Source organism: Pinus tabuliformis, chromosome J (assembly GCF_031772625.1).
Source record: "Pinus tabuliformis cultivar Carrire ecotype Pingquan chromosome J, CPIR1, whole genome shotgun sequence".
Taxonomy (NCBI): domain Eukaryota; kingdom Viridiplantae; phylum Streptophyta; class Pinopsida; order Pinales; family Pinaceae; genus Pinus; species Pinus tabuliformis.
The window spans coordinates 1,611,088,895-1,611,113,056 of NC_142295.1; the positions used below are offsets into that span (position 1 = coordinate 1,611,088,895).

Consider the following 24,162-nt stretch of genomic DNA (forward strand, 5'->3'; position numbering starts at 1 on the left):
AATTTGGGGTTGCATTGCAACTCCTTACATTTGAGAAGCCCCTTGTGGGAATCTATAAATAGAAGAGAGTTGGAATCATCCATTTGGATTGAAATATCTCTGATTTTCTTGAGCTTGAGGCTCTGAGGGTTTTAATACCCCTTCTATTTGATTAGTTTCAATGGAGGTGGTCCCACCCTAGCTCATCTTTTCGTCTAGTTTCGGTGGAGTTGATCCCACCCTACCTAGACACCCAATTTTCTTGTTATGGCACAGCAACTCATGTTGAAGAAGCTTGGCTCTGTTCTGAAGCAATTCTTCTGGATACTACTTGGCGACAACCTTTGTTCAAGGAGCAGCAGAATGTTATCACTGTTTAGGGCAAACTCTTGACTGTTTGATATCATGAGTTCTGTCTGCAGCTTGTAAGGACAGCTCTGATTTGAGGACAGTGAAGGAGTTTGGTCTGCGAATAATTGAAGACAGTGAGATTTGCATGCTGCAGACCGCAGCCTGGCTGCAGGTTGAAACCGCAGGGTTCCTGAAGTCAGCGTCAGATCCGCGGGCTACCTCTAGAACAATTCGGGTTCTGCACAGTAAACTTAGAAATAATACAGTAAATGGCAAATTGACACTGCTTACTATAGCATAGTTATGGTACTGGTATACAATTTGATATACTGTATATCAGCACTGTTCTGAGAAATTATTGAATCTGGATATGTTCAGTGTATTGGGCAATCAGCAATTATTAGTGGTCTGTTTGTATTGTGTAGGATATAGTAGATTATTGATCTATTGACAGTCTTAATTGCACTGGTGGAATATTGGGCAGTGGGCAGTAAGCCCTAAATCTAGTGTGCTTGGCCACAATATTGGTAGAATTCTTGATTAGATACATTCATGGTTTCATTGGGCAGTCAGCCCTATTATTTGTGGTCTTATATTGCTGTTGGCAGTCTTTAAACTATTGATGCATATGTATCACTGATTTATTGAAGAAACCTTAGACAGAATCAAAACCCTAAGGGTAAAAATTACCATAGGACATTACAAAGGGACTGTATTCCCCTGCAAGAATGCTGAGAATCCTAGTGCTTTTAAGTTGATGAATATGTGTAAGCACCCTTTTGGGAACATGTCAGTGACTCATATCAACCCCCTGGAAATAGCCTTGGGACTCGACATAACTCAAATGCAATCTACCTCCAACTCAAGACACCACTTCCAACTTTGAGACTTAAAGACAACAATAGAGATTGTTGCCAATCACTTTGGCTATATAATTCACAAAAATGCTTTTCTCCTTGTAAGTAGACTCTAGACATGCATATAGCATCTCATGGATGACCCATCCCAATGATCTGGTATGTCCAAAAACATTATGTTATCTTGAAATCACAAGCAATCTGCTAAAGAAAACAAAATCAACTAAAGCCTATGCTGAATGCCAATAAACACAATGCGGAAGCAATTAACTCAACAAAAATTGGAAACTGAAAACTCAAATTATTGAGTCTAGAGTTAGACCTATCCTAGAATTGAAAGACATCCGACCAAAAGGGGATTGAATCTATCAATCTAATCCTAAACCTAAGTGATAGAAGTACCTATATTGCCCTTTTTTTTTCTGTGCTTTGATTCCACTTATGCTTGATCAACACATCTAACAACCAATGAAGCCAATTGTGCGATTGATTGTCTCTACAAAATACACCTATATAATCAAATCTCCAATGAAACCAACCATGAAATTTTCTCATTCAAACATGTGTCCATTTTTACTAAATATTAGAGAAAACAAAGGAATTGAGTGCGACAGATTATGCAATTCAGAGAATGCATGATTTTTGTTAGGATATTCCGACACAGGAAATAGTTAAGTATAACTTGGTCTAGTATAGAGTTAGGTAAAGTGTGTTTCTTTACTATGTACATTTTGTAACTTACAATCCGACAGTTCATTCTCTCCTCGGTATTACCGACACTTGATCCGTGGCTTAACACCCGATTGGTCCATGATCTCTATTTAAAGAGCATGGAGGGTCATTTGTAGGTTAACCGTTCATGAGAGAAGCTTATGTAAATTTTCATTCTTTTATTAATAAATCGCCTGAAGTGGCCGCGTTGGCTCAGGCCGTGGACTGTTTCCCTCTTTGAGGGTTTTAACCACGTCAAAAGTACTGGTGTATTGATCTGTGATCTGTTTGTGAGCGATGTCCTTTGGTGTTCTGGCTGAGGAACTTACCCTGTAAATTCCTACATGGTACCAGAGCTATTTGAGGGCCACGTCCGTTGGTGATCCAAATCTGAAGCCGGTAGAACTGCATCCGACTACCGTTTCCTAGATCTACTGTTTCTGACTGCTTTCGGGCCGAGAGGACTGCTCTGTTGTGTTGGGAGCATCTGTTCTAGTGAGGAACCCCTTTCGTTTCACGCGAAAAGGTTTCCGGTAGCCCTAGCTGCGCCATTTTTAAGATCTGGAGGTATACAGTGTTTATTTGCAGTTATTTTCTCTCTGTTTATTTCGGTTTTGGTTTATTTAGCCTTTTCTATTACCGGATCTATACCTTTCATTTCTGCGTATGCTCTTTGCCTCGCGACTCTGTGCGATCTGGGCAAATCAGAAATAGAAATGAAGGATTTTTCTCATGCGTATGCTCTTTTCCGCTGCGCCTTAGTGTGATCTCGGAAAATCAGAAACATTGAGGAAAATATTTAGTTTCTGGCTAAAGCTAACTTCGAGCCGTAAGGTTCTTTTTTTTGTATGTCTGTGTTGGGTTTTGTGTTTTTTGTTTTGTAGGGAAAAAGAGCTTTCTCAAAGCAAGCACGCAACCCAAAGCTTCAACCCCCCTCTCTCTCTTTCTCTCTCTCAAACTTTTTGTATAGCTCACTTGGTTCAAAGCTAATTTATGAGAGTAGATGTCTTGAGTTCAAGTCTCCTTTTTGTGAGGGCGGATTTTTCATTTTCGCACATTCTCGCACTTTGTCGGCGACTTCATCAAATTTTCTTCAAAAAGCCATAACTTCTTCATCCGGATGTCGTTTTTAGAACCATTTTTTTTGAAATAGCCTAATTTTTCGAGATCTTTCCATTGGAACACTTAGTTTCAGCATCTATAGCTTCAGTTTCTGTTAATGGAAAGTCCATGCCAAGTTATTCTTGACAGCACCAACTACTTCCAATGGTGGTCCTACATTGTGGATTTACTTAGAAGTAAAGGTCTTTACAGAATAGCCTCAGGCCAAGAGACCAAACCGAAAGATGAAGATAAGGCAGCTAAATGGGAAAATAGGCAAGATCAAGCACGTGGGTTGATAGGGATGTCTATTTCTCTAGATCTTAGATTCCATATTGCAGAACTTGATGCTCCTGATGAAGCAATGAAACAGATTACTAAAGTCTTTGGAATTAAAAATGAACTTAGAGCCCATCAACTTGAAAATGAGTTGGTTACATTGGACCCCAATAATTTTTCTTGCATTGAAGATTTTTTGTCCAAGTTTAAGACCCTTAGACTTCTCTTGGAAGGTGTTAAGGTTGAGAAAGAAGATAGTAACCTTATCTATTCCATTCTTACTAAGTTGGGACCAACCTACTCTGTGTTTGTTTCCACCTTCCATTCTACAAGAGAAGCCTTCATTTCTCAAGGACAAGACTACAAGTCCCCTTCCTTTGATTCTTTTTGTGATTCTTTAATAAGAGGACAAGAAAAACTCTTACACCTTGGTCTTCTTAATCTTGGAAACTCTTCTAAGAAAGCGTTAGCCGCCCAACAGCAACCAAATCCAAAGAATCCTAAGAAGTTGTATCCTAAAAGGAATGGTCCTAAACCAAACAAGGGTCCTAAGCAATTTCAGCTTCAAAATGAAAAATCATTTCAACAAAATGATAAGACAAATAAAAACAAAGGGAAGAAGACTGATAGACATTGCAACTTTTGTAATCGAGATGGCCACTTAGAATCCAAATTCTTTAAGAAGATGGAAGCCTTGGAAGCAGCAATGAAGAAGCATAACATCCATTTGGAGCACTCTTCAACTTCAACTTCATCTTCAGGAATGGCACTTTTTGCATGTGGTTGTCAAGCATCTCGGTCTGGCTATGCACTAAATGTATCTTCTTCTTCTCATTCTCATGAGTGGCTCATTGATTCTGGAGCTTCTTATCACATGGCCAAAAACAAAGCCATGTTTTTTTCTTTAAATGATTGTAACACCAAAAATATATATGTTGGTGATGATAGATCTCTTAGTGTTGTAGGGACTGGAACTGTTCATCTAGACAATGGTCAGTTTAATGATGTATTATGTGTTCCAACCTTATCCTGCAACCTTCTATCTGTATATCAGATAACTCATTCAGGTGAAGGTAAAATCATTGAATTTTCACCTCACGATGTTGTAATTAAGGACCTAAGAGATCCTAGACAGATTTTAGCTACTGGCATTGCTGATGATTCTACAAGGTTGTATAAGTTTCACAACTTTGGGTCATCAAATCTTCCCTCAGTATTTGTTGCTCATAATGATGAAGTGAGCAAACTTTGGCATGAGCGATTTGGTCACTTAAACTATCGCTCTCTTCAGAATCTATTTAAAGAAAATATGGTGACAGGTCTTCCAATGGTATCTTGCAGAGATGGCGTTTGTTCCGGATGTGTACTCGGAAAACATCATCGGGACAGTTTTGAAAAATGTGCCTCTTGGCACTCCTCAACCCCTTTACAGCTCGTGCATAATGATTTATGTGGTCCACTTCCAGTTGTTTCATTCTCTGGCTACAAGTATTTCTTAACTTTCATTGATGATTTCTCCAGACGCACTTGGGTATACTTCTTAAAACTCAAGAGTGAAGTATTTAACATGTTCTTGGCCTTTAAGGCCTTTGTTGAAAAACAATCTGGACATCAAATTCTTAAGCTAAGATTTGATAAAGGCGGAGAATATGTTAACAACAAATTCATCAACTTTTGCACTGAGAATGGAATTCAAATGCAACATACTGTTCCATATACTCCACAACAAAATGGTGTAGCTGAAAGGAAGAATCGCACCTTAAAGGAAATGGTTAATTGTATGCTTCAATCTAAAGGACTTAGTCTTAATTATTGGGCAGAAGCAATTAACTGTGCAAATTACATAATAAATCGCACTCCTACTAAGGTTTTAAAGAATATCACTCCAGAAGAAGCATGGAGCTCAATTAAACCAGATGTAAGTCACTTTCGTGTTTTTGGAAGTGAAGCATGGGCCCATATTCCAGATGAGAAACATAAAGCTTTAGAACCTAAGAGTGAAAAATGTATTTTTGTTGGATATTCTGAAGATGTCAAAGGATATAGACTTATTCCACTTAAGTCCAAAAATGTTATCATTAGAAGAGATGTAAAGTTTGCTGAAAATATATCGGCCTACGAGCCTAGTTCGGCGGATGTGCCACCTCTCCCTATCTCTTCTACTTTTGAAAATATTTCTTCTTCAGATGATGAAAGCGAGGATGAAAATCCTCCCCCACCTTCTCAGGATCCTCCTTCAGCTCCTCAGCTTCCAAAATGGGTCCGTGCTACTTGGGATGCAGCAGGTGATCTTGCCGGTGATCCTACAGATCAACGACGTACACGTTCTCAGTTTGATAGAGCCTCTTCTTTACTAGCTCAAGCTTCAGTGAATTATGATCCTGACACCTTTGCAGAAGCTTCAGGCCATCCAGATTGGGAAGCAGCTATGAATGAAGAATATCATTCATTATTGGCAAATGATATATGGGATCTTGTTCCTCTACCAAAGGGACGAAAACTTGTTAGATGCAAATGGGTTTACAGAATCAAGTATGGACCAGATGGGAAAGTTGATAAACATAAAGCTTGTCTTGTTGTTAAGGGTTTTTCACAAGTTGAAGGCATTGACTACACTGAAACCTTCTCCCCTGTTGCCAAAATGAACTCTATCCGCCTTGTTCTTTCCCTTGCTGCCTCTTTCAAATGGGAAGTCCATCAGATGGATGTTAAATCTGCCTTCTTGCATGGGGACTTGCATGAAGAAATCTATATGGAACAACCTATTGGCTTTATACAAACAGACTCCAGCCTTGTATGTCGGCTTAAGAAATCCCTTTATGGTCTCAAGCAAGCTCCTCGAGCTTGGTATGCCAAAATGGATAACTTTCTTTTAGAAAATGGCTTTTCTAGGTGTCATTCTGACAATACTGTCTACACCAAGAAAGTGGGCAAGTCTCTTATCATTCTTGTTCTTTATGTTGATGATCTTATCCTGACTGGTAGTGATCCCAACCTTATAAACCATGTGAAGTCTAGCCTTAAAAGGAAGTTTGAAATGACAAACTTAGGACACTTACATTATTTTCTTGGTCTTCAAGTCTTGCAAACCAAGGAAGGTATTTCCCTTTCCCAGTCCAAGTATCCCTGTGATATTCTACGCCATTTTCACATGGAAGATTGTAAGCCAGCCCCTTCTCCCTTTCAGTCTGGAGTCAAACTTCCAGTCACTTGTACTTCTCCTGAAGTTGATGCTACCTTATACCGTCAACTTGTAGGAAAACTTTTGTATCTAACCCATACTCGTCCTGACCTTTCCTTTGCTGTTGGCCTTGTTGCTCGGTTTATGCAAAACCCACGTGAAAGTCATCGGAAAGCAGCTAAAAGAATACTTTGTTATGTTCGAGGTACAGTTCAGTTTGGGATTCATTACAGTGTCGAAGCATCTCCTCTATTGGTTGGTTTCACTGATTCCGATTGGGCTGGTGACTGTGATGATCGGAAGTCTACTGCAGGTTATGTGTTCACTCTTGGTTCAGGACCTATTACATGGGCTTGCAAGAAACAAGGTGCCATTTCTCTTTCTTCAGTAGAAGCAGAGTATCGTGGTGCCGTAGAAGCTAGTAAGGAAGCCTTGTGTCTTCGTCAGATCCTGTCAGAGTTTGGCTTTCAGCAACAGCATCCGACTACACTTTGGTGTGATAATCAAAGTGCCATTCAACTATGCAAAGATCCAGTCCAACATCAGCGCAGCAAACACGTTGAACTGCACATGCACTTCATCAGAAAGCTCATCCACGACCATGTTTTTGAAGTGCAATATTGTTCAACAGATGATCAAGTTGCAGACATCTTTACAAAGGCTCTCACAGAGGCGAAGTTCACTAAACTTCGATTTATGGTTGGAGTTCAGGAAGTTGTCACTAAGGGGGGATAGGCTCTAGTGCCTCCTTCCTTTTCCTATTGTGTCATATTTGTAAATCCTTCAATCCTATCCCAAGTTGTTCTTAAGGGGGGATGTTAGGATATTCCAACACATAGGAAATAGTTAAGTATAACTTGGTCTAGTATAGAGTTAGGTAAAGTGTGTTTCTTTACTATGTACATTTTGTAACTTACAATCCGACGGTCACGATATGTAGTGATCCGATGGTTCATTCTCTCCTCGGTATTACCGACACTTGATCCGTGGCTTAACACCCGATTGGTCCATGATCTCTATTTAAAGAGCATGGAGGGTCATTTGTAGGTTGACCGTTCATGAGAGAAGCTTATGTAAATTTTCATTCTTTTATTAATAAATTGCCTGAAGTGGCCGCGTTGGCTCAGGCCGTGGACTGATTCCCTCTTTGAGGGCTTTAACCACGTCAAAAGTACTGGTGTATTGATCTGTGATCTATTTGTGAGCGGTGTCTTTTGGTGTTCTGTTTGAGGAACTTACCCTGTAAATTCCTACAATTTTTACCTAGGACAAAGGACGAAAACCCAAGATTTTGTTGCGTTGACCTACAAAACAAAATTTCCAAATACTGCTCAATTGGATCAACATAAGCACATGAATCTAGACAATGATTTTCATTTAACTCAGAAATAGATGCTGAAATAAAATTAATTTAAGAAATCATTACCAAATTAGTGTGTTCGTTTCTCAGAAAAGTTAGCAAGAATTGGAGGATGCCTCACTTGTTCTGAAAACTATGCAGCAATGAACAAGCGCCTGCCCTCACTCAAACAATTGCAGTGTTTTAGTGCATTTTGTTTTCCGGTTCTCCATTTACTACAAGATTTGTGATTGGCTCTATTACCAATTTAGAGAGTCCTACATCTCTCTTTCCACCTTGTTTTGGTAACCAGGCTAGAGGTGTTTGGCTTTGTTATGAGAGAGGTATTGGGCCTCCATTCTTCCAGGTTCAAGATCTCTCCCCAACTGGACACCACTCCTATGATCACATCCTATTTTCAGGTTATACTAGCGGATAGGGATACAAGGGGGCAAAAGCCAACACAACATTCCAGTAGAGCCTAGATTCGTGTGATGATTGCTAAAAGGGGTTTTCATGCCCCTTCTGATGAGATCCTTGCAGAGTTGTTGATCCAGATTCCAGGTCAAGGCTCATCCTTCCAGCAGGCAGACTTCTGCTCCCAGACAATAGTGTCAGGCTACTCCAGTGAGATGGCAAGATACATCACATACCGGCTTTTCTTCTAGTAATCTGGAACAATCCTCTGTCTCGAGTTTCTTCCCTTCAACCTTGGATGGTGGGAGAGACATGCTGAAAGGTGGATGGCCTATAGGAGTGAAGTGTCTCCTTATTTTCTGCAGGTAGATCCATTGGCCACTGAGGCTACATACCCTTTCATGGCATCTCGCCAGCGCTGTGTCACTCATCACTTCGTATGGTTCATGATTTATTCAGTCTCGTCATTAGCACTTTCCTTTTCAGCTACTAGATTTTAGTTCTTAGGATTGTATCTTCTTTCTGTCTTTATTTTATGGGAATGATTTTGTGCTTCCAGTGTATTGGTACTTTGTACTTGGCAGCCCCATTGTGCTATTTGTGGTTACTCATTGGACATTAGTAAAATTATCAGATGTCCTTGCTGCCCAACACGGCAACCACCATTGCAAAAATCAAGTTGTAAATTCATAGCATCTTATTCATGACCAGTTTCATAAATAGGACCCTTCAGGGTAACAATCATCAGAACCATGAGGTGCATCAGTCCTCTCATAATCTGCCACTTTGTCATGATGATTGAGATAATCAAAGGAAGGCATATTTTCACTAGTTTTTGGGGCTTTAGGTAGTTCTTCATGTGGCTCTACTTGAATTGGCAACATCAACGAAAGGGACAATAAAAACTTGGCTGATTCAAGTCTTACTGGCTTATTTGTTGACCCCCATATTCAAAGCTGAAAGCGATACTATGAAGGGTCAACAGCTTAATTTAAATCTGGTTCTTTTTGGTGATCATCTTTATTTGCATCCACCAGAAATTACTCATATGATTCCTGGTTTTTTTCAGTCTGGTAATCCTCTTTGTCTAGGTCTTTGTAAGCCTCCTTGAGGGATCTCTGAAAAATAACATATATCCTCCCTGCACAAGGCCCTCATGAGCCCTACACCAGTTTGTTCACATCTCATATATATACATTGTCTTGATCCCTCAACAGTGGAGTCGGCAGGTGAATATTAGAAATCTGCAATGAACCATATTCACCAATGTGAGAATATGCCCTCCCTTTTTTATCTCAATCATGATGACAAAGTGTTGGATTAATGAGAGGGCTGATGCGTTGCATGGTTCTGATGATTGTTATCTTGAAGGTCTTATTTATGACACTGGAAACACAAACAAGAATGGGCTTTACAGCCTACCTCTTTAGCTCTCCAATGATAGTTGAATGTAACTATGGTAACCTTCAATCTCCATTCCAAGCTCCCACAAATGGCAGCCTTCAATATCCCTTCCAGCTCCCACAAATATGCTTCTGAACAAGTAGTAGGAAGCCTACTCAAAACCCCAGCAATGATGAGTGGAATGAGAGCAAATGGAGTGAGTGTTTTAATCAATGTTACCTGACTCGGAATCGGCAATAAATCGGCGAGGCAAAAGAGCAAAGAGTTTTAATCGGATCGGGGAAAAATCAGTGAATTCAATAATTTAAGATATACACATATATTGAAAAAAGAAATAAAAGAAATAAAAATTTCATTGATATTCAATAAAGCCATGTCCAAACAATGCATAATATCAATAGATGTCCAAAATATCATGAATGAATAACTATCTCATATATGAATAACCCTTTGCCATGGTCTGCCTCTTCATCTGGTCTTGATGATGAACCACACTTGTTGGTTCGAAACGTGTCGGCCAAAAATTTCTCGTATGTGATTTCTACCGAAAGACTTTGCTTATCTCATATATGTTATGAGTCCAAACATGATCCAAAGTACTAGGTCTTGACTCCTAACCTGTGACTACTTCGAACCAGAAGCATCTGCTTCTAAAAGTTTATAAAATAATGCATACTAATTAGTAAAAAAACAGTAACTGAAATCTCTTGATTGCTGCTAAAATGATACGATAATGGTTTGCTACTGAAATCTCTGACCAAGCACATGTTGTGTGTGGAGCATGATTGTTCAGAGGTCTTTGTTTCAGCCGGATGTCTACCCCAGGAAGTTTGTACACCCCTCCACACGGGGGGACTTGTCCCCCTGCGGGGGTCCGGGGGCCAGTGGTCCCCCGGCGGGGGCTCGGGGGTAGCGCCCCCGAAGCTAAAAACAGATGTAAAATTACCTTGTAAAAGTATAGTAATTTCTAGTCAATCTGGGCCGTTCATTAGGCGGATGATCTGACGGTAGAACTTATGTTTCGTTTAGGGTTTTTTGCCCTAGAAGGCAACCCCTCTCTTTGTATGAGGGCATTGTATTTGAGGCTGTGTAATAGATGTGTATTGGTGAGCGAGCAACAGAGAGGTGAGACTGTGAGAGAAAACAGAGGATATCACAACGGATCTGTTGTAAGTTGTGTCTCTTCATTTTGCTGGATAATAGAAAGGAAGGACTGGCTGTTCGGGATGGATGTAGCCCAAACTGGGTGAACCACGTATATCTGTGTCTCTCTTGTTTTATGCGTTTTCTGTGTTTATATTTCTGCAATATTTTATGTGTTCCATTGCTCCGTAATATATAATTTTCTAACAACTGGCATCAGAGCCGAAGGTCTATTTGGCTGATAAACTCGCAGGAAAGAAGGGTTCCTCGTTCGAGTGGGAGCAATGGCGGAAGATGGTAAGTTTAGGGTTGAGAAATTTAACGGCGAAAACTTCTCACTGTGGAAGATGCAGATGGAAGATTATCTGTATCAGAAAGATCTATAGCTACCATTGGGTGGAAAAGCAAAGATGTCGACGGGTATGAAAGATGAAGAATGGAACTTTCTCGATAGAAAGGCACTTAGAACAATACGATTGTGCCTTGCAGCGTCGGTCGCCTTCAACATTTCGAAGTTAACAACGACAGAGGGTTTGATTAAGGCGTTGGAGAAACTATATGAAAAACCCTTAGCCTCAAACAAGGTATTTCTTATGAAACGGTTATTTAATATGAAGATGTTGGAAAGTGGATCTGTTGCAGATCATTTAAATGATTTTAATACTGTTACAAGTCAGTTATGTTCTGTAGGGGTAAACTTTGATGATGAAGTTAGAGCTCTGTTATTCTTGTGCTCATTGCCAGAAAGTTGGAATGGTTTAGTAATGGCTATTAGTAACTCTGTGTCTGGATCTAGTACTTTAAAGTTTGATGATGTTGTCGGTGCTATCCTTAGCGAGGAAACGCGATGGAAAAGCTTCGATGAGACATCGGGAAATGCTTTGAGTGCAAAGTCTAGGGGAAGAAAAATGGAAAGAGGAAAGAACTTAGGATATCGTAGTAAATCAAGGAAAGGCAGATCCAAGTCCAAATCGGGGATAATGTGCTGGAAATGCGGAAAGAAAGGACACCTAAAGAAAGACTGTAGATCTCGGAATGGAAAAGAAGGAGATTCACAACAAGAAAACAATCATGAAGCAAATGTGACAGGTGAGGTGTTACAAGATGCTTTGATTCTTTCTTTCGAAAATATTACTGATTCGTGGGTGGTAGATTTAGGGGCCTCATTCCATGCCACACCTGATAAGAAATACTTTCATGACTATGTTCAAGGAGATTTTGGACAAGTTCGTTTGGGTGATGATAAACCTTGTAAAATTGTTGGAATGGGTAAGGTTCTTGTAAAACAGCAGAATGGAAACCAATGGCTACTAAAGGAGGTAAGGCATGTTCCAAATCTAAAGAAAAATCTGATTTCAACAGGGCAGTTAGGCGGTGAAGGTTGTGTGACAACTTTCACAGATAAAGCTTGGAAGGTCACTAAAGGAGCCCTGGTAATAGCAAAAGGCGAAAAGGTTGGTACATTGTATTTATGCAATGGTATTTTTAGCTTTGTTAATGCTTTAACTTCCAAAGGAGTAGATGCAGCATTATGGCATCATAGGCTCGGACACGAGTGAAAAGGGGATGAAGATTCTTCACTCAAGGAATTTGTTGCCGGGTTTGAAGAATGTTGATTTGGACTTCTGTGAGAATTGCATTTATGGAAAACAGAAGAGAGTCAGATTTCTCAGAGTTGGGAAAGAAAAGAAGAATGAAAAATTAGAGCTTGTGCATACAGATGTATGGGGACCTGCTCAAGTATCATCTCTCAGTGGCTCTCGTTATTATGTTACTTTTATTGATGATGCAACTAGAAAAACTTGGATTTATTGTATTAAGAATAAATCTGATGTATTTGATACTTTCAAGAAATGGAAAGCTTTGGTTGAGATTGAGACAGGAAAGAAATTGAAGTGTCTTAGATCAGACAATGGAGGTGAATATTGTAGCAAAGAGTTTGATAGGTACTGTTCAGAGCATGGAATTCGCAGAGAGAAGACAGTTCCAAGAACACCACAAGAAAATGGTGTGTCAGAAAGGATGTACAGAACAATCATGGAGCGTGCAAGGTGCATGAGATTGCATGTAGGATTGCCTTTGCAGTTTTGGGCAGATGCTGTAGATACTGCTGTTTATCTAATAAACAGAGGGCCTTCAAGTTCCTTGGATGGTGGTGTTCCGGAGGAAGCATGGACAGGTAAAAAGGTAAACTACTCTTTTTTAAAGCCTTTTGGTTGTGAGGCCTTTGTCCATATTGATAAAGAAAATAGAACAAAGCTTGAGGCAAAGTCAAAGAAATGTACCTTTATTGGATATGGTGTTAATGATTTTGGTTATCGCTTATAAGAATCGGTTGCAGGAAAAGAAACAGGAAAAAGAAAACAAGGAATACGCAGTTCTTGATGAAATCATTGAAAAAGTAAAGGTGCCTGAAAATAATAATAATCAACAACCACAACAGCAGCAACCACCACAACAGCAACAGGCGCCCCAAACACCTGAAAGTGGTGTTAGAAGATCTACCAGGATAAGTAGACACCCTGAACGATATTCTCCTTCATTATATTATTTATCATTGGCTGATTCCGGTGAACCCAAATGTTATGAAGAAGCAATGTAGGTTGAAAGCAGGAAGAAGTGGGAGGTAGCCATGGAAGAAGAGATGGACTCCTTAATGCATAACCAGACTTGGGACTTAGTCAGGTTGCCTGCAGGTAAAACTACATTGCAGAATAAATGGGTTTACAGGCTGAAGGAAGAAGATGGAGGAAAACAAAGGTACAAAGCTGGAATTGTGGTGAAGGGGTTTGCACAGAAGAAAGGTCTTGATTTTGATGAAATATTTTCTCCTGTTGTTAAAATGACTTCAATCAGAACTATTTTAAGTCTAGTGGCAGTTGAAGATTTTCATCTTGAGCAGTTAGATGTAAAGACAACGTTTCTCCATGGGGATTTGGAGGAAGAGATATATATGCAGCAGCCACAAGGATATGAAGTGAAAGAGAAGGAGAAACTAGTGTGTAGGTTGAAGAAGAGCTTGTATGGCTTAAAACAGGCTCCAAGGCAGTGGTATCTAAAATTTGACAAGTTTATGTCTGAACAAGGTTATACTAGATGTCACTCTGATCATTGTGTTTATCTGAAAAAGCAAAATGATGGAAGCTATATTATATTGTTATTGTATATAAATGACATGCTTGTTGCAGGATCTAACATGCAGGAAATAAATGTGCTCAAAAGAAAATTGGCAAATTCATTTGCAATGAAGGATTTGGGAGCTGCAAAACAAATCCTTGGTATGAGAATAACTAGAGACAGAAAAAATCGCAAATTAACATTGTCTCAGAATGAGTACATACAAAAGGTGTTGAAAAGATGTAACGTGCACAATGCAAAACCAGTGAGTACACCTTTTGCTAGCCATTTCAAACTTAGTAAGGAAATGTGCCCAAAGACCCAAGAAGACATGGATTATATGTCTAAAGTTCCATATGCATCAACAATTGGAAGCTTAATGTATGCAATGGTCTGCACAAGGCCTGATATTGCACATGCAGTGGGAGTTGTAAGCAGGTACATGAACAATCCAGGAAAGGAACATTGGATGGCAGTGAAATGGATTCTCAGATATTTGAAAGGTACGACAAATCAAGCATTATGCTTTGGTGGTTCAAACATTTCCCTACAGGGATATGTTGATGCAGATATGGCAGGTGACAGAGATAACAAGAGGAGCACTACAGGATATGTATTTACTGTTGGTGGAACAGCTGTCAGTTGGGTTTCAAAAATCCAAAGTGTTGTTGCACTTTCAACAACAGAAGCAGAGTATGTTGCTGCTACAGAGGCTAGTAAAGAAATGATTTGGTTACAAAGGTTTATGGGTGAATTGGTTAAGGAGCATGATATGGGCACGTTATACAGTGATAGCCAAAGTGCCATTCATCTTGCAAAGAACTCAGCATTTCATTCCAGGACTAAACACATACAACACAAGTACCATTTCATACAATCAGTGTTGGAAGATAGAGAGTTGACGCTGGAAAAGATACACACTAGCGAGAATCCTGCAGATATGCTAACAAAAGTTGTAACCAAGGAGAAACTGAGAACATGTTCAGTTTCAATTGGTCTTCAGGGATGATGATGAAGATGAGAAACAACCAGGGCCAAAGAGGAGTCATTGTCTAGCAAATGAAGCAGCGGTGGAGTTGCTACAATCATTCTCCAAGTGGGAGATTGTTGTGTATGGAGCATGATTGTTCAGAGGTCTTTGTTTCAGCCGGATGTATACCCCAGGAAGTTTGTACACCCCTCCACGCGGGGGGGGTGCGGGGGGAACTTGTCCCCCCGCGGGGGTCCGGGGGGGCCGATCCCCCCTGGCTGAGGGGTTCGGGGGCCAGTGGTCCCCTGGCGGGGGCTCGGGGGCAGTGCCCCCAAAGCTAAAAACAGATGTAAATTTGCCTTGTAAAAGTATAGTAATTTCTAGTCAATCTGGGCCGTTCATTAGGCGGATGATCTGACGGTAGAACTTATGTTTAGTTTAGGGTTTTTTGCACTAGAAGGCAACCCCTCTCTTTGTATGAGGGCATTGTATTTGAAGCTGTGTAATAGATGTGTATTGGTGAGCGAGAAACAAAGAGGTGAGACTGTGAGAGAAAACAGAGGATATCATAGCGGATTTGTTGTAGGTTGTGTCTCTTCATTTTGCTGGATAATAGAAAGGAAGGACTGGTTGTTCGGGGTGGACGTAGCCCAAACTGGGTGAACCACGTATATCTGTGTCTCTCTTGTTTTATGCGTTTTCTGTGTTTATATTTCTGCAATATTTTATTTGTTCCATTGCTCCGTAATATATAATTTTCTAACAGCATACACTGAAACTACAATGGAGCACACTGCACTCTATGCCTCTATTACACTACGACTCTATTACGTGGAGTAAATTGAAACTGAAACCATGCCTCTATTACCTTCTCAACGTATGAGTTATAGGCCTCAGCAGTGAGAAAAGTCAATTACAGACCGACTTTTAATTTTTAACCTAACTAAACTACACAACAAAAAATGCGGGAACCCTAAAAGTTAAAACCCGTGCCCCTCGAGTTGATGGTTGAAAATCACCTCAGTCACCTAAATCTCAATTAATCGGTGAGTCGCAAGTGAAACTCGCGTTGACCACGAGTCAAACACGGTCAACGCGAGTTTGACTCGCCCATAGTTGAATCGGATCGTTTGAGGGAAGAGCAGAGTTTGACTCGTGATTAATCGCGAGTGATCGGAGATTCATGTTTCACTGGTTTTAATCCATCAAATACCCTGGCTATGCCTTAAGGAACCTTTTGGAACTTTGCTTCCATTTCCACAAGCAAGAAAAGAAAAAAAAAAGTCAAGTTTGCCTAGCCAGGCTGAAGCATTTAGGGAACAGTTGGGGAGTGATTTCTTAGTTCTCGGGAGCATTCAGGGATCACTCTCGGATCGCTCTTTGAGTGATCCCCATAGAGGTAGGGAGCGTTGTTATTGAGAAGGGACTGTGCTCCCAAAATCTGCTCCCAGGAGGGAGCATTCGGGAAGCACACTCCCAAGGGTGCTCCATGAATTCTCCCTCTAGGAGCATGCTTTGGGAGCAAAGTGCGGGGACTGGGGGTTGGAGGGTGCTCCCTTGTTGTGTAGATCCAAATGTTCTTCCATCCCATAAAATAGGCTTCCACAGATTTAAAATGTCATTAATGTAGAACATGAAATGCTTAAAGATGTTCATACGTATAAATGGGACATTTTACCCATATTTTACTTCCAGAAAATTTATCAATTTTTTTAATAAATCGAGTTTGGAATCAAACATATAGTATGCTGCCCATGTTTAGCCATTTACATCTAGTGTAAGTATTTCATGAATAAGTTTGTATGTACTTTAGGATGAGGTCATGGTGGCCTACGATAGTTTGTTACTTTCCAAGAACTTTCCAGTGGCAAAAGATGCAAAATGTCATACTGAAGCATAAATATGTTACTGTAGTAGGCTTGTTCTAAAGTTGAATATAGAAGCCTATACAGTTCTATACAGCAATAGGAATAAGAAAGCACAGGTACTTATTCAATGAGGGGTGTTGTACTATATGCGGGTTATTCAGGCTGCCTTATCCCCTAGCCTGATGCTCCCCTTGTTTGTCAATCTCTCTCAGATGAACTTGTCCATTTTGCAAGTCAAATAACTATAAGCTCTGTCACTAGCTCCTTCGACAAATTTATCCAAGTTGATTGTGTTGATGATCTTTCACCAAGATTTAAGTTTTTCATAAATTTATTTCTGGACTTGCTGCTTGTAAGTTCCAGTCCTTGCTTGTATGATGATCTTAACATCTATAATGTATTTATAGCTTTTTTTTATTGATTCAAGGATTTTGTAACAGGTCTTAATTTTTTTTCTTTAGGCTCCAAAATCACACCGAGTTGGCCTATCTGACCCCATTCCAGTTTGTAACATCCATAGTAATTGTTTTCATCAAAGAGCTGAGGAACAACAAATTCTTTCATGTAAAGAAGCAACTGCAATTTATGATTATGTAGTCCATTATTTTGCAACACTGAAAGGTCCATGGTAACATAGGGACAATTTGTTACACCTTCCTGGAGAAAGTCACGGTTACATTCTTTGGATTTATCAGAGCTTGTACTTACATAACACAGGTGGAAGAAATTAAACAAAACATTAATTTGTAATTGAAAGGTTTTGTTTATCAATGTGCTTTACTTTAATGCATGAGTTAGACTCTAACTTGTTTGATTGTAATTTTTGTTTTTGTGTACAGGCCCTTCTACCCCCTAGGCTAGCAGAATATCAGAGGCTTAGATGCCGGGTGGCTTTCCATGCACTTCGTTTTCGTACAGAGATTTTGGAACTTGGTACCAGAATTGTACAAAGGTAAGAAATTGGATCCCAAAATGAACTCTCTATTTCTTGTAATCCTGTAGTTAGCTTCCAATCCTTGCATTTTGAACAAGCATTACCATGTACTCAGGGGCCAGGTCCCAGGATTATATCAGGAAACTTTGTGTATATTTTGATGTTCTTTTCCTGACATGTGTACAATGAGTGTCATAATTGCTGAGGTGAACTTAGCTCTATATTTTTCTTAAGTTTGAGTTTGTTTGCATTTTGCAGATTGCAGGCTTCTGGACGACCATATCTGGCATTTCATACTGGCTTGGAGAAAGCTGCGCTAGCATATCATGGCTGTGCAGAACTTTTTCAGGTGAAGTATTTTGGGCATGCTCATCATTCCAGGATTATGCATGAATAGGCATTAGATCATTGGTTATAGTTAGTGCTACCCTGTTTTCCTGCTTCTAAGATAGATTCTTAGGCTTGAAGCAATTTTTGTTTGCTATCGAGAAATCTAGACTCATTTAATTTTTTCTTTTAGTAGTCAAGTGGAGTTTTTAAAGAGTGAAGGTATCTGTTATAGCCATTGGACATACTTTTTGACTTTTACACTTTTTTTAACATAGCTTACCCGTGAGTGTTGTAGGATGTTCACACTGAACTTATACAATTTAAAAGATCATGGATGATTAAACATGGCATTGTCCAAGGCGAGATTAATATTGAGTCGGAAGTACAACGCCGGAATGGTTTGTGCCCACTTATGCCTGAGGAGGTACAGTTATTACTAAATAATTACACATTATACATTGTGAATGCCTGTTGCAAATGTTCATTGACCTGTGTCAGCAGTGATTTTAGGTTTCATATTTTGTTTACCTGAGCTCCTCCAGTAAGTCCAAATTTGGTTATTCTTACAGGTTGGTATTCTTCTCCGAGCTATGGGTTATCCACCTGACACCATAATTTATGTGTCGGGTGGAGAAGTTTTTGGTGGGCAGCGAGTACTAATTCCCCTACGTGCTATGTTCAACAATCTCGTGGACAGGACATCTCTCTGCACTGACAATGAGTTGTCAATGATATATGGGCCAGAGGAGCCACTCATTTCTTCATCTCCACCACCACCACCACCAAGTGCAGATAGTGAGAAAGCGAGGCTTGCAGCTTGGGAAAAGGCTGGTCCCCGGCCTAGACCACTTCCACCACCTGCAGCTAGGCCAAAATATCCTCATGAGATAGAGGGTTGGTGGGGTTGGATAGCTGAGACTGACAAAGAGCCAGAGCCCACCCCTTTAGACTTGAGAATGCAAGCTCATGAGTTGCTTTGGGAAGCCATTGATTACATTGTCTGCGTGGAAGCAGATGTTTTCTTTCCTGGATTTGACCGTGATGGGAATGGTCGGCCAGATTTTGCAAGCTTGGTGATGGGGCATCGTCTTTATGAATCAGCTTCTCTAAAGACCTTCCGTCCTGACAGGTGAACAATAATTCTTTCAACTGATAAGATCTGGTTCTGTTACATTAAGCTGATAAGTTCCACATTATATTACTGATTATTTTATTAGGCATTATTTCAAATGTATTGTTTCTAAATGTTTTTTGTTTCAGCTGATAAATTTCACATTACACTACTGTGAAGTTTATTCGGCACTTTTTGAATGTATTGTTCCTAATATTGATTCAAATTCTAATATAGTTTTTGCATCTTATCATGCAAATGCAGAAAAGTTGTTGTCAAACTTTTGGATGATATTCGCGATCATCTTTACAAACCAAACCATACTTGGCTAATTTCTGTTCGTGAACATCTAAATAGGAGTACTCGTGAAAATGGCCTCGTTAATATGTCTCTCAATTCAAAACCAGATTCTTTTCTTTCACATCCTCTGCCTGAGTGTGCCTGTCAAATTCCTAAAACACTTGGAGCCTCAGCTATTAATTCAAATCCAGTAAGAGATCCCAAGAATCGGATATTATATGGAGGTGAGGACATTTGTCCAGAGTGGATGAAACACGGAATGATGGCTCCATTAGAAAAGGAAAAGGATGAGGAAGATGACTCTGAAGATGTTGAAGCAAATTCAGGGCAGGTTCAAGATCTAGTCAGTGAAAGTGATTCAGAAGAAACAGGTAACAAAGCAGATGATAATCACCCAGCAGAACAAGATGAAGAATTGGATTTAGATGATTGAAGAACAGAAAGAGCCTGTGGAGATTGGAGCAGTGCATAAGATTTGTTTTTCCGCTTTAGAAGTGAGACTCATTTTCAGGTAGGATACACTTATTATTGTTGCCACTGCTTGCTCTTTTCCTTGACCTACCGATGAAGGCACTCGGCTAGGTAATTTTCATTATTATTTATGCCAAAAACAGGATTATTTGGTCCTCCTGTTTATATGCGCAGATATGAGAGCCTCCAATGTCCGTTTCCTAGCTCAGTTTTTGCAAATGGAGGAAGGTTTGGCTAGGCACATCTTATAAACAGCACGTGCAGAATTTGTATTGTATAGCCTTGAAAGTCATACTGTACATAATTTCTCATGGTATCATTTAATTACTGTGGCAGCTACCTTTCTGCTGTGAGTGCAATTTTCTAAGTTAACCAGCCTAAAAGTTGGAATGCCTTCCAGCAGTAAAGGCTTCTTTTTACTTATCCAGGCCACAATTAATCAAGTTATTAAATGAAGTATAGATAAACATTTCTATGCCATGTGCTCCAGTGTTGTGAATCTGCACATAAAGTGTTTTGAAGAGAACTTTTGTAGCCTTCCTGTTTAAGCTGTCTATTCCCAAAAGGGATTCTTATTAAAATGCCCGACTGACTTGTTTTGATATAGAGAGAAGAAAATTGACTGTCATCTTTTGGTAGGTTTTTTATTTGATTTTTTACAAATATAGTTTTAGTTTATTTACCCCAATTCATCCGAGGAGGAGAAATTTTATTAAGGGGAGTACAAGCATCTTTGCATACAATGGAAATTCAATTCCTATTGCTATTGAGTTTACTCTTCAATCTCACTTGTTTGTGGGCTAAAAATTCAATCACGGAAATCTTTGAATTTACATGGCTATATCCGGCATTTTTTATGAACTGAAATTTGGTTATCCTGAGATGAGGCAGCTTTGGTAGCAAGCCTGGATACAGAAATCTATGTTAAGGCATTTTAGATATTGAAGTTGTAGGGATGCTTTATGAACTTATTGTTTCTTTGAAATAATACTCAACTGGATGGCCAATGTAATTGACAAGGAAAGGTAGATAAATCTACGTGTCTCTTGAAGTTGAAGATATCATTGCTTTCATGCACAGGCTTTGATAAAGATGGTTATTGAGTTGCTTTTTTAAGGAAAGTAAAGCATATAAATGCTATATAAACTAAATATATCTTGTGTCTGCAATTCCATCATTTTTCCATCCTGGTACAAAGATGAGTACTGTGGGGTTGATGTAACATGAAAACTATCAGAAGGAAGAAAAATGTTTGCTTAATTTTCAGCTGCAGTCTGTTAAATTCTAGAATCTAGATTTGCAAGGAGTGGAATCAAGATTTCGAAGATAGAAAATGGTGGATGGCTATGCGGTGATTGTAATAGTATGTAGTAAGGTAGATATTTCCATATTAATACATCATAGATTTATTATTTACATTTTGCAGGCTTCACACTATTTGTAACTAGTAGATGGTGACTCTAAAAAAGACTGTAATTGAGTAGTGCGAAGTTCAATTTTGTGTACTTGTTGAAGTCAATGTAAATTAACTGTAATATGGGGAAGCGGAGGTTTTGCCCATTCTACTGTTTTCCGAATCCAGTAAACTACTTTCCTCTTAAAATATCCTATCTACAGGACCAGAATCCAGAAACATAATTATCTACCGAAAGCTGATTAAGATGAGCATGACTGATCCAGCAATTAACATGTTTGGAATCGTTATTTATGAAATAGCATGGGCAAGCATGTACCCTTAATCTGTCAACAGACAGACCTGAAGCAAAAATAACTATCTCAAAATAAATAAGGGACGGTCATAACAAAAAGGCTTCACGTTTTCTTCTTAGTTTTTCAATAAAATTAGTTTATGTTATAAAAAATTTATATTATTTACCATTTAAAAAGAAGCATAATAAATGCATGTCCTATGTAGGTTGTAATGGAATTTTAAAGCCGAGTTATATAAATTTATCTTCCTTCATTGATTGTTTCTGCCTGTATGATATCGGGATGTGGCCAAAGTTAAGACCAGATTTCTTTAGAGCATCTTCGTTCTAAAAACTAATTGAGAGAATGTGAAGATTGAAATTGAAAGCAAATTTGTTGAAATTCTGACAATGTTTATATGACGTAAGGTTGATTTTATGGGCAACTTACGTAATTGTAAAATCAGTTGTAAACATGGAGTTAGATTTCTTTAAAACAGTATAACTCTAAAAACTCATTGAGGGATTGATAAGATTCAAGAGGACAGCAATTTCATTGAATTTTTTTGAATGCTTATGCATATGGTTTGAGGTTGCATTTATGGGCCAGGTTTTTATGTAATAGCAAAATCAGATTCTAACTAGATTTTGAATATTAATAAGAAAAGATATGCTGTTTAACAATAAATTCTTAATGCTGACTTAACATTTAAGGTTTAAAGCTATTTTATCACTAACATATATCACAATTTATTCTTTACTGAAGTAATTCTTTCCCATTTCTCATTTAAATTGGTATAATTGTGGTTCCAATGTTGCCTGATAAAGTTTATTACTGATTGATTTAGCAATCTTGACAAGGTCCTTTCAAGGTTCTAAGTGGTAGCACATAGGATAAATGGCCATTCACCACGACAGAAATCACCACTATTTAAGCTTAACTCTTACTATAAATTGGTATAATTGTGGTTCCAATGTTGCCTGATAAAGTTTATTACTGATTGATTTAGCAATCTTGACAAGGTCCTTTCAAGGTTCTAAGTGGTAGCACATAGGATAAATGGCCATTCACCACGACAGAAATCACCACTATTTAAGCTTAACTCTTACTATAGGCTATGGGAGGCTTCCCTAATCTACACAAGTAACCTCACCTAAAATAATTAGACTAGTGTGTAAATATGGTATTCTATGGTGAATGTGCGAGTTAATTTACTTTTTTACTTATCTGGAAATGAAATTAAATTGCAGGAAAATGTAGACCAGCAATATATATATATAATTAATTTGTGCTTGAAGTATAACAATACTTGTGAGAGTCAAAATGTGAAGAGTTCAGTCTTGAGATTTCAGTATTGATCCTACGCTTGATGTCTAGGACAAAACAAAACCAAATGTTTCCTAGCCTGAAACTACATGAACAAGCAATGAGTTGAATGTTACAAAATTACTAGAGGTATGAGAAGGTTGGGATCTAATTTCATTTTGCAAAAATGTCCTCCAATTATTTGTGCAAGTGGCTAATCTCATCCTCTACCCCTTGCAACTTTAACTTGTGTTCTATAAGGATTTTCATGAAGGATGTAAGACTGGATGCAATCTTGTTGCACCTGAGTTGTACCTACACCATCTCTTCCTACAAGAGCTGAAGATTCTAATCCATCCTATTTAGGTGAGTGCAATTAGACATTGCAATAAGCCTCCTATGCTATTTGAGAAGTAAGAGAAGCAAACATCCTAGAATACAACTTAACCTAGACCTAGTTGTTAACTATGTAGGTGTGACCACTTATTTTTCTTACAAAAAGGTCAGAAGAGGAGACTCAAAATAAACAACAGATCGAAACAATAGATAACATAATGACATCATGTAGAATCTAATTGCCCTAATTCACTAAATGATAATGGATGATAAAAATATCTCAACGAGAGGCCAATAAAATCAGATTCAGCTCATGTTATTTCATGTGCTGTGCTATGTGATCACTTTGTGCCATGATTGTAAAATACCACTAACTCTCAATGAGTGATCTATGACTCTTGATTTAGGATGTCACCTTCTTGTAAGGGCTCATGAGTGAACATTAAACCCAAACTCTATCTCCATATACAAATCCTCCAAGGTGGGAAAGGAAAGATCACATAAGACACACATCATTCCCGTGCTATAGATGAACCATATATTTATCCTTCCCTTCATCTCCATTATCATCAAAATGATTGTCGATCAAATCTCTAAAGAACTAAAATAAATCCATTAGTATGAGAGTACACCATAACCTTGGCCTTCCATCACAGGTGCGTTTGGGGTTGTGTACACCTAATTTCATAATCAATTGCATGGAAACCCACAACTTGGTAAGGGCCAAGTTGAGGCCACTCATTTGGATAACATAAATTTTTGTTGGAAGAAATTGTCATTGATGTCAAAGAGTGAATGGGCCAGCATTTGTTGGATGATATGCGTGCATACGTTAGTGAATTTGGATGTAAGAACACTCTAGATTGGTAGCCCTTGTCATGTCATTTTGTTTGATAGGTGTCACACCTTGTGAGTCCTTTTGGTTGAAGAGATATTCAAGTTTAAAGCTTGATGCCACAAATTGATGGG

At 38.9% G+C, this 24,162-nt stretch overlaps 1 protein-coding gene across 3 annotated transcripts in view; it reads left to right on the plus strand.

The window, feature by feature from the left end:
* EDA30 (O-fucosyltransferase family protein) overlaps positions 1-20,343 on the plus strand; it is a 91,670-nt gene extending 71,327 nt beyond the window's left edge. For 2 of the 3 annotated variants that reach the window (XM_089379811.1, XM_089379812.1), the window contains 5 exons: positions 17,557-17,669; positions 17,910-18,000; positions 18,277-18,405; positions 18,551-19,110; positions 19,357-20,343. In XM_089379811.1, the coding sequence (XP_089235937.1) occupies positions 17,557-17,669; positions 17,910-18,000; positions 18,277-18,405; positions 18,551-19,110; positions 19,357-19,825 (1,362 nt within the window). In that variant the 3' untranslated portion in view covers positions 19,826-20,343. The remainder of the gene's footprint in view (positions 1-17,556; positions 17,670-17,909; positions 18,001-18,276; positions 18,406-18,550; positions 19,111-19,356) is intronic. The other variant, XR_016248241.1, reaches the window with a different exon arrangement.
* Positions 20,344-24,162: the final 3,819 nt, after the last annotated feature.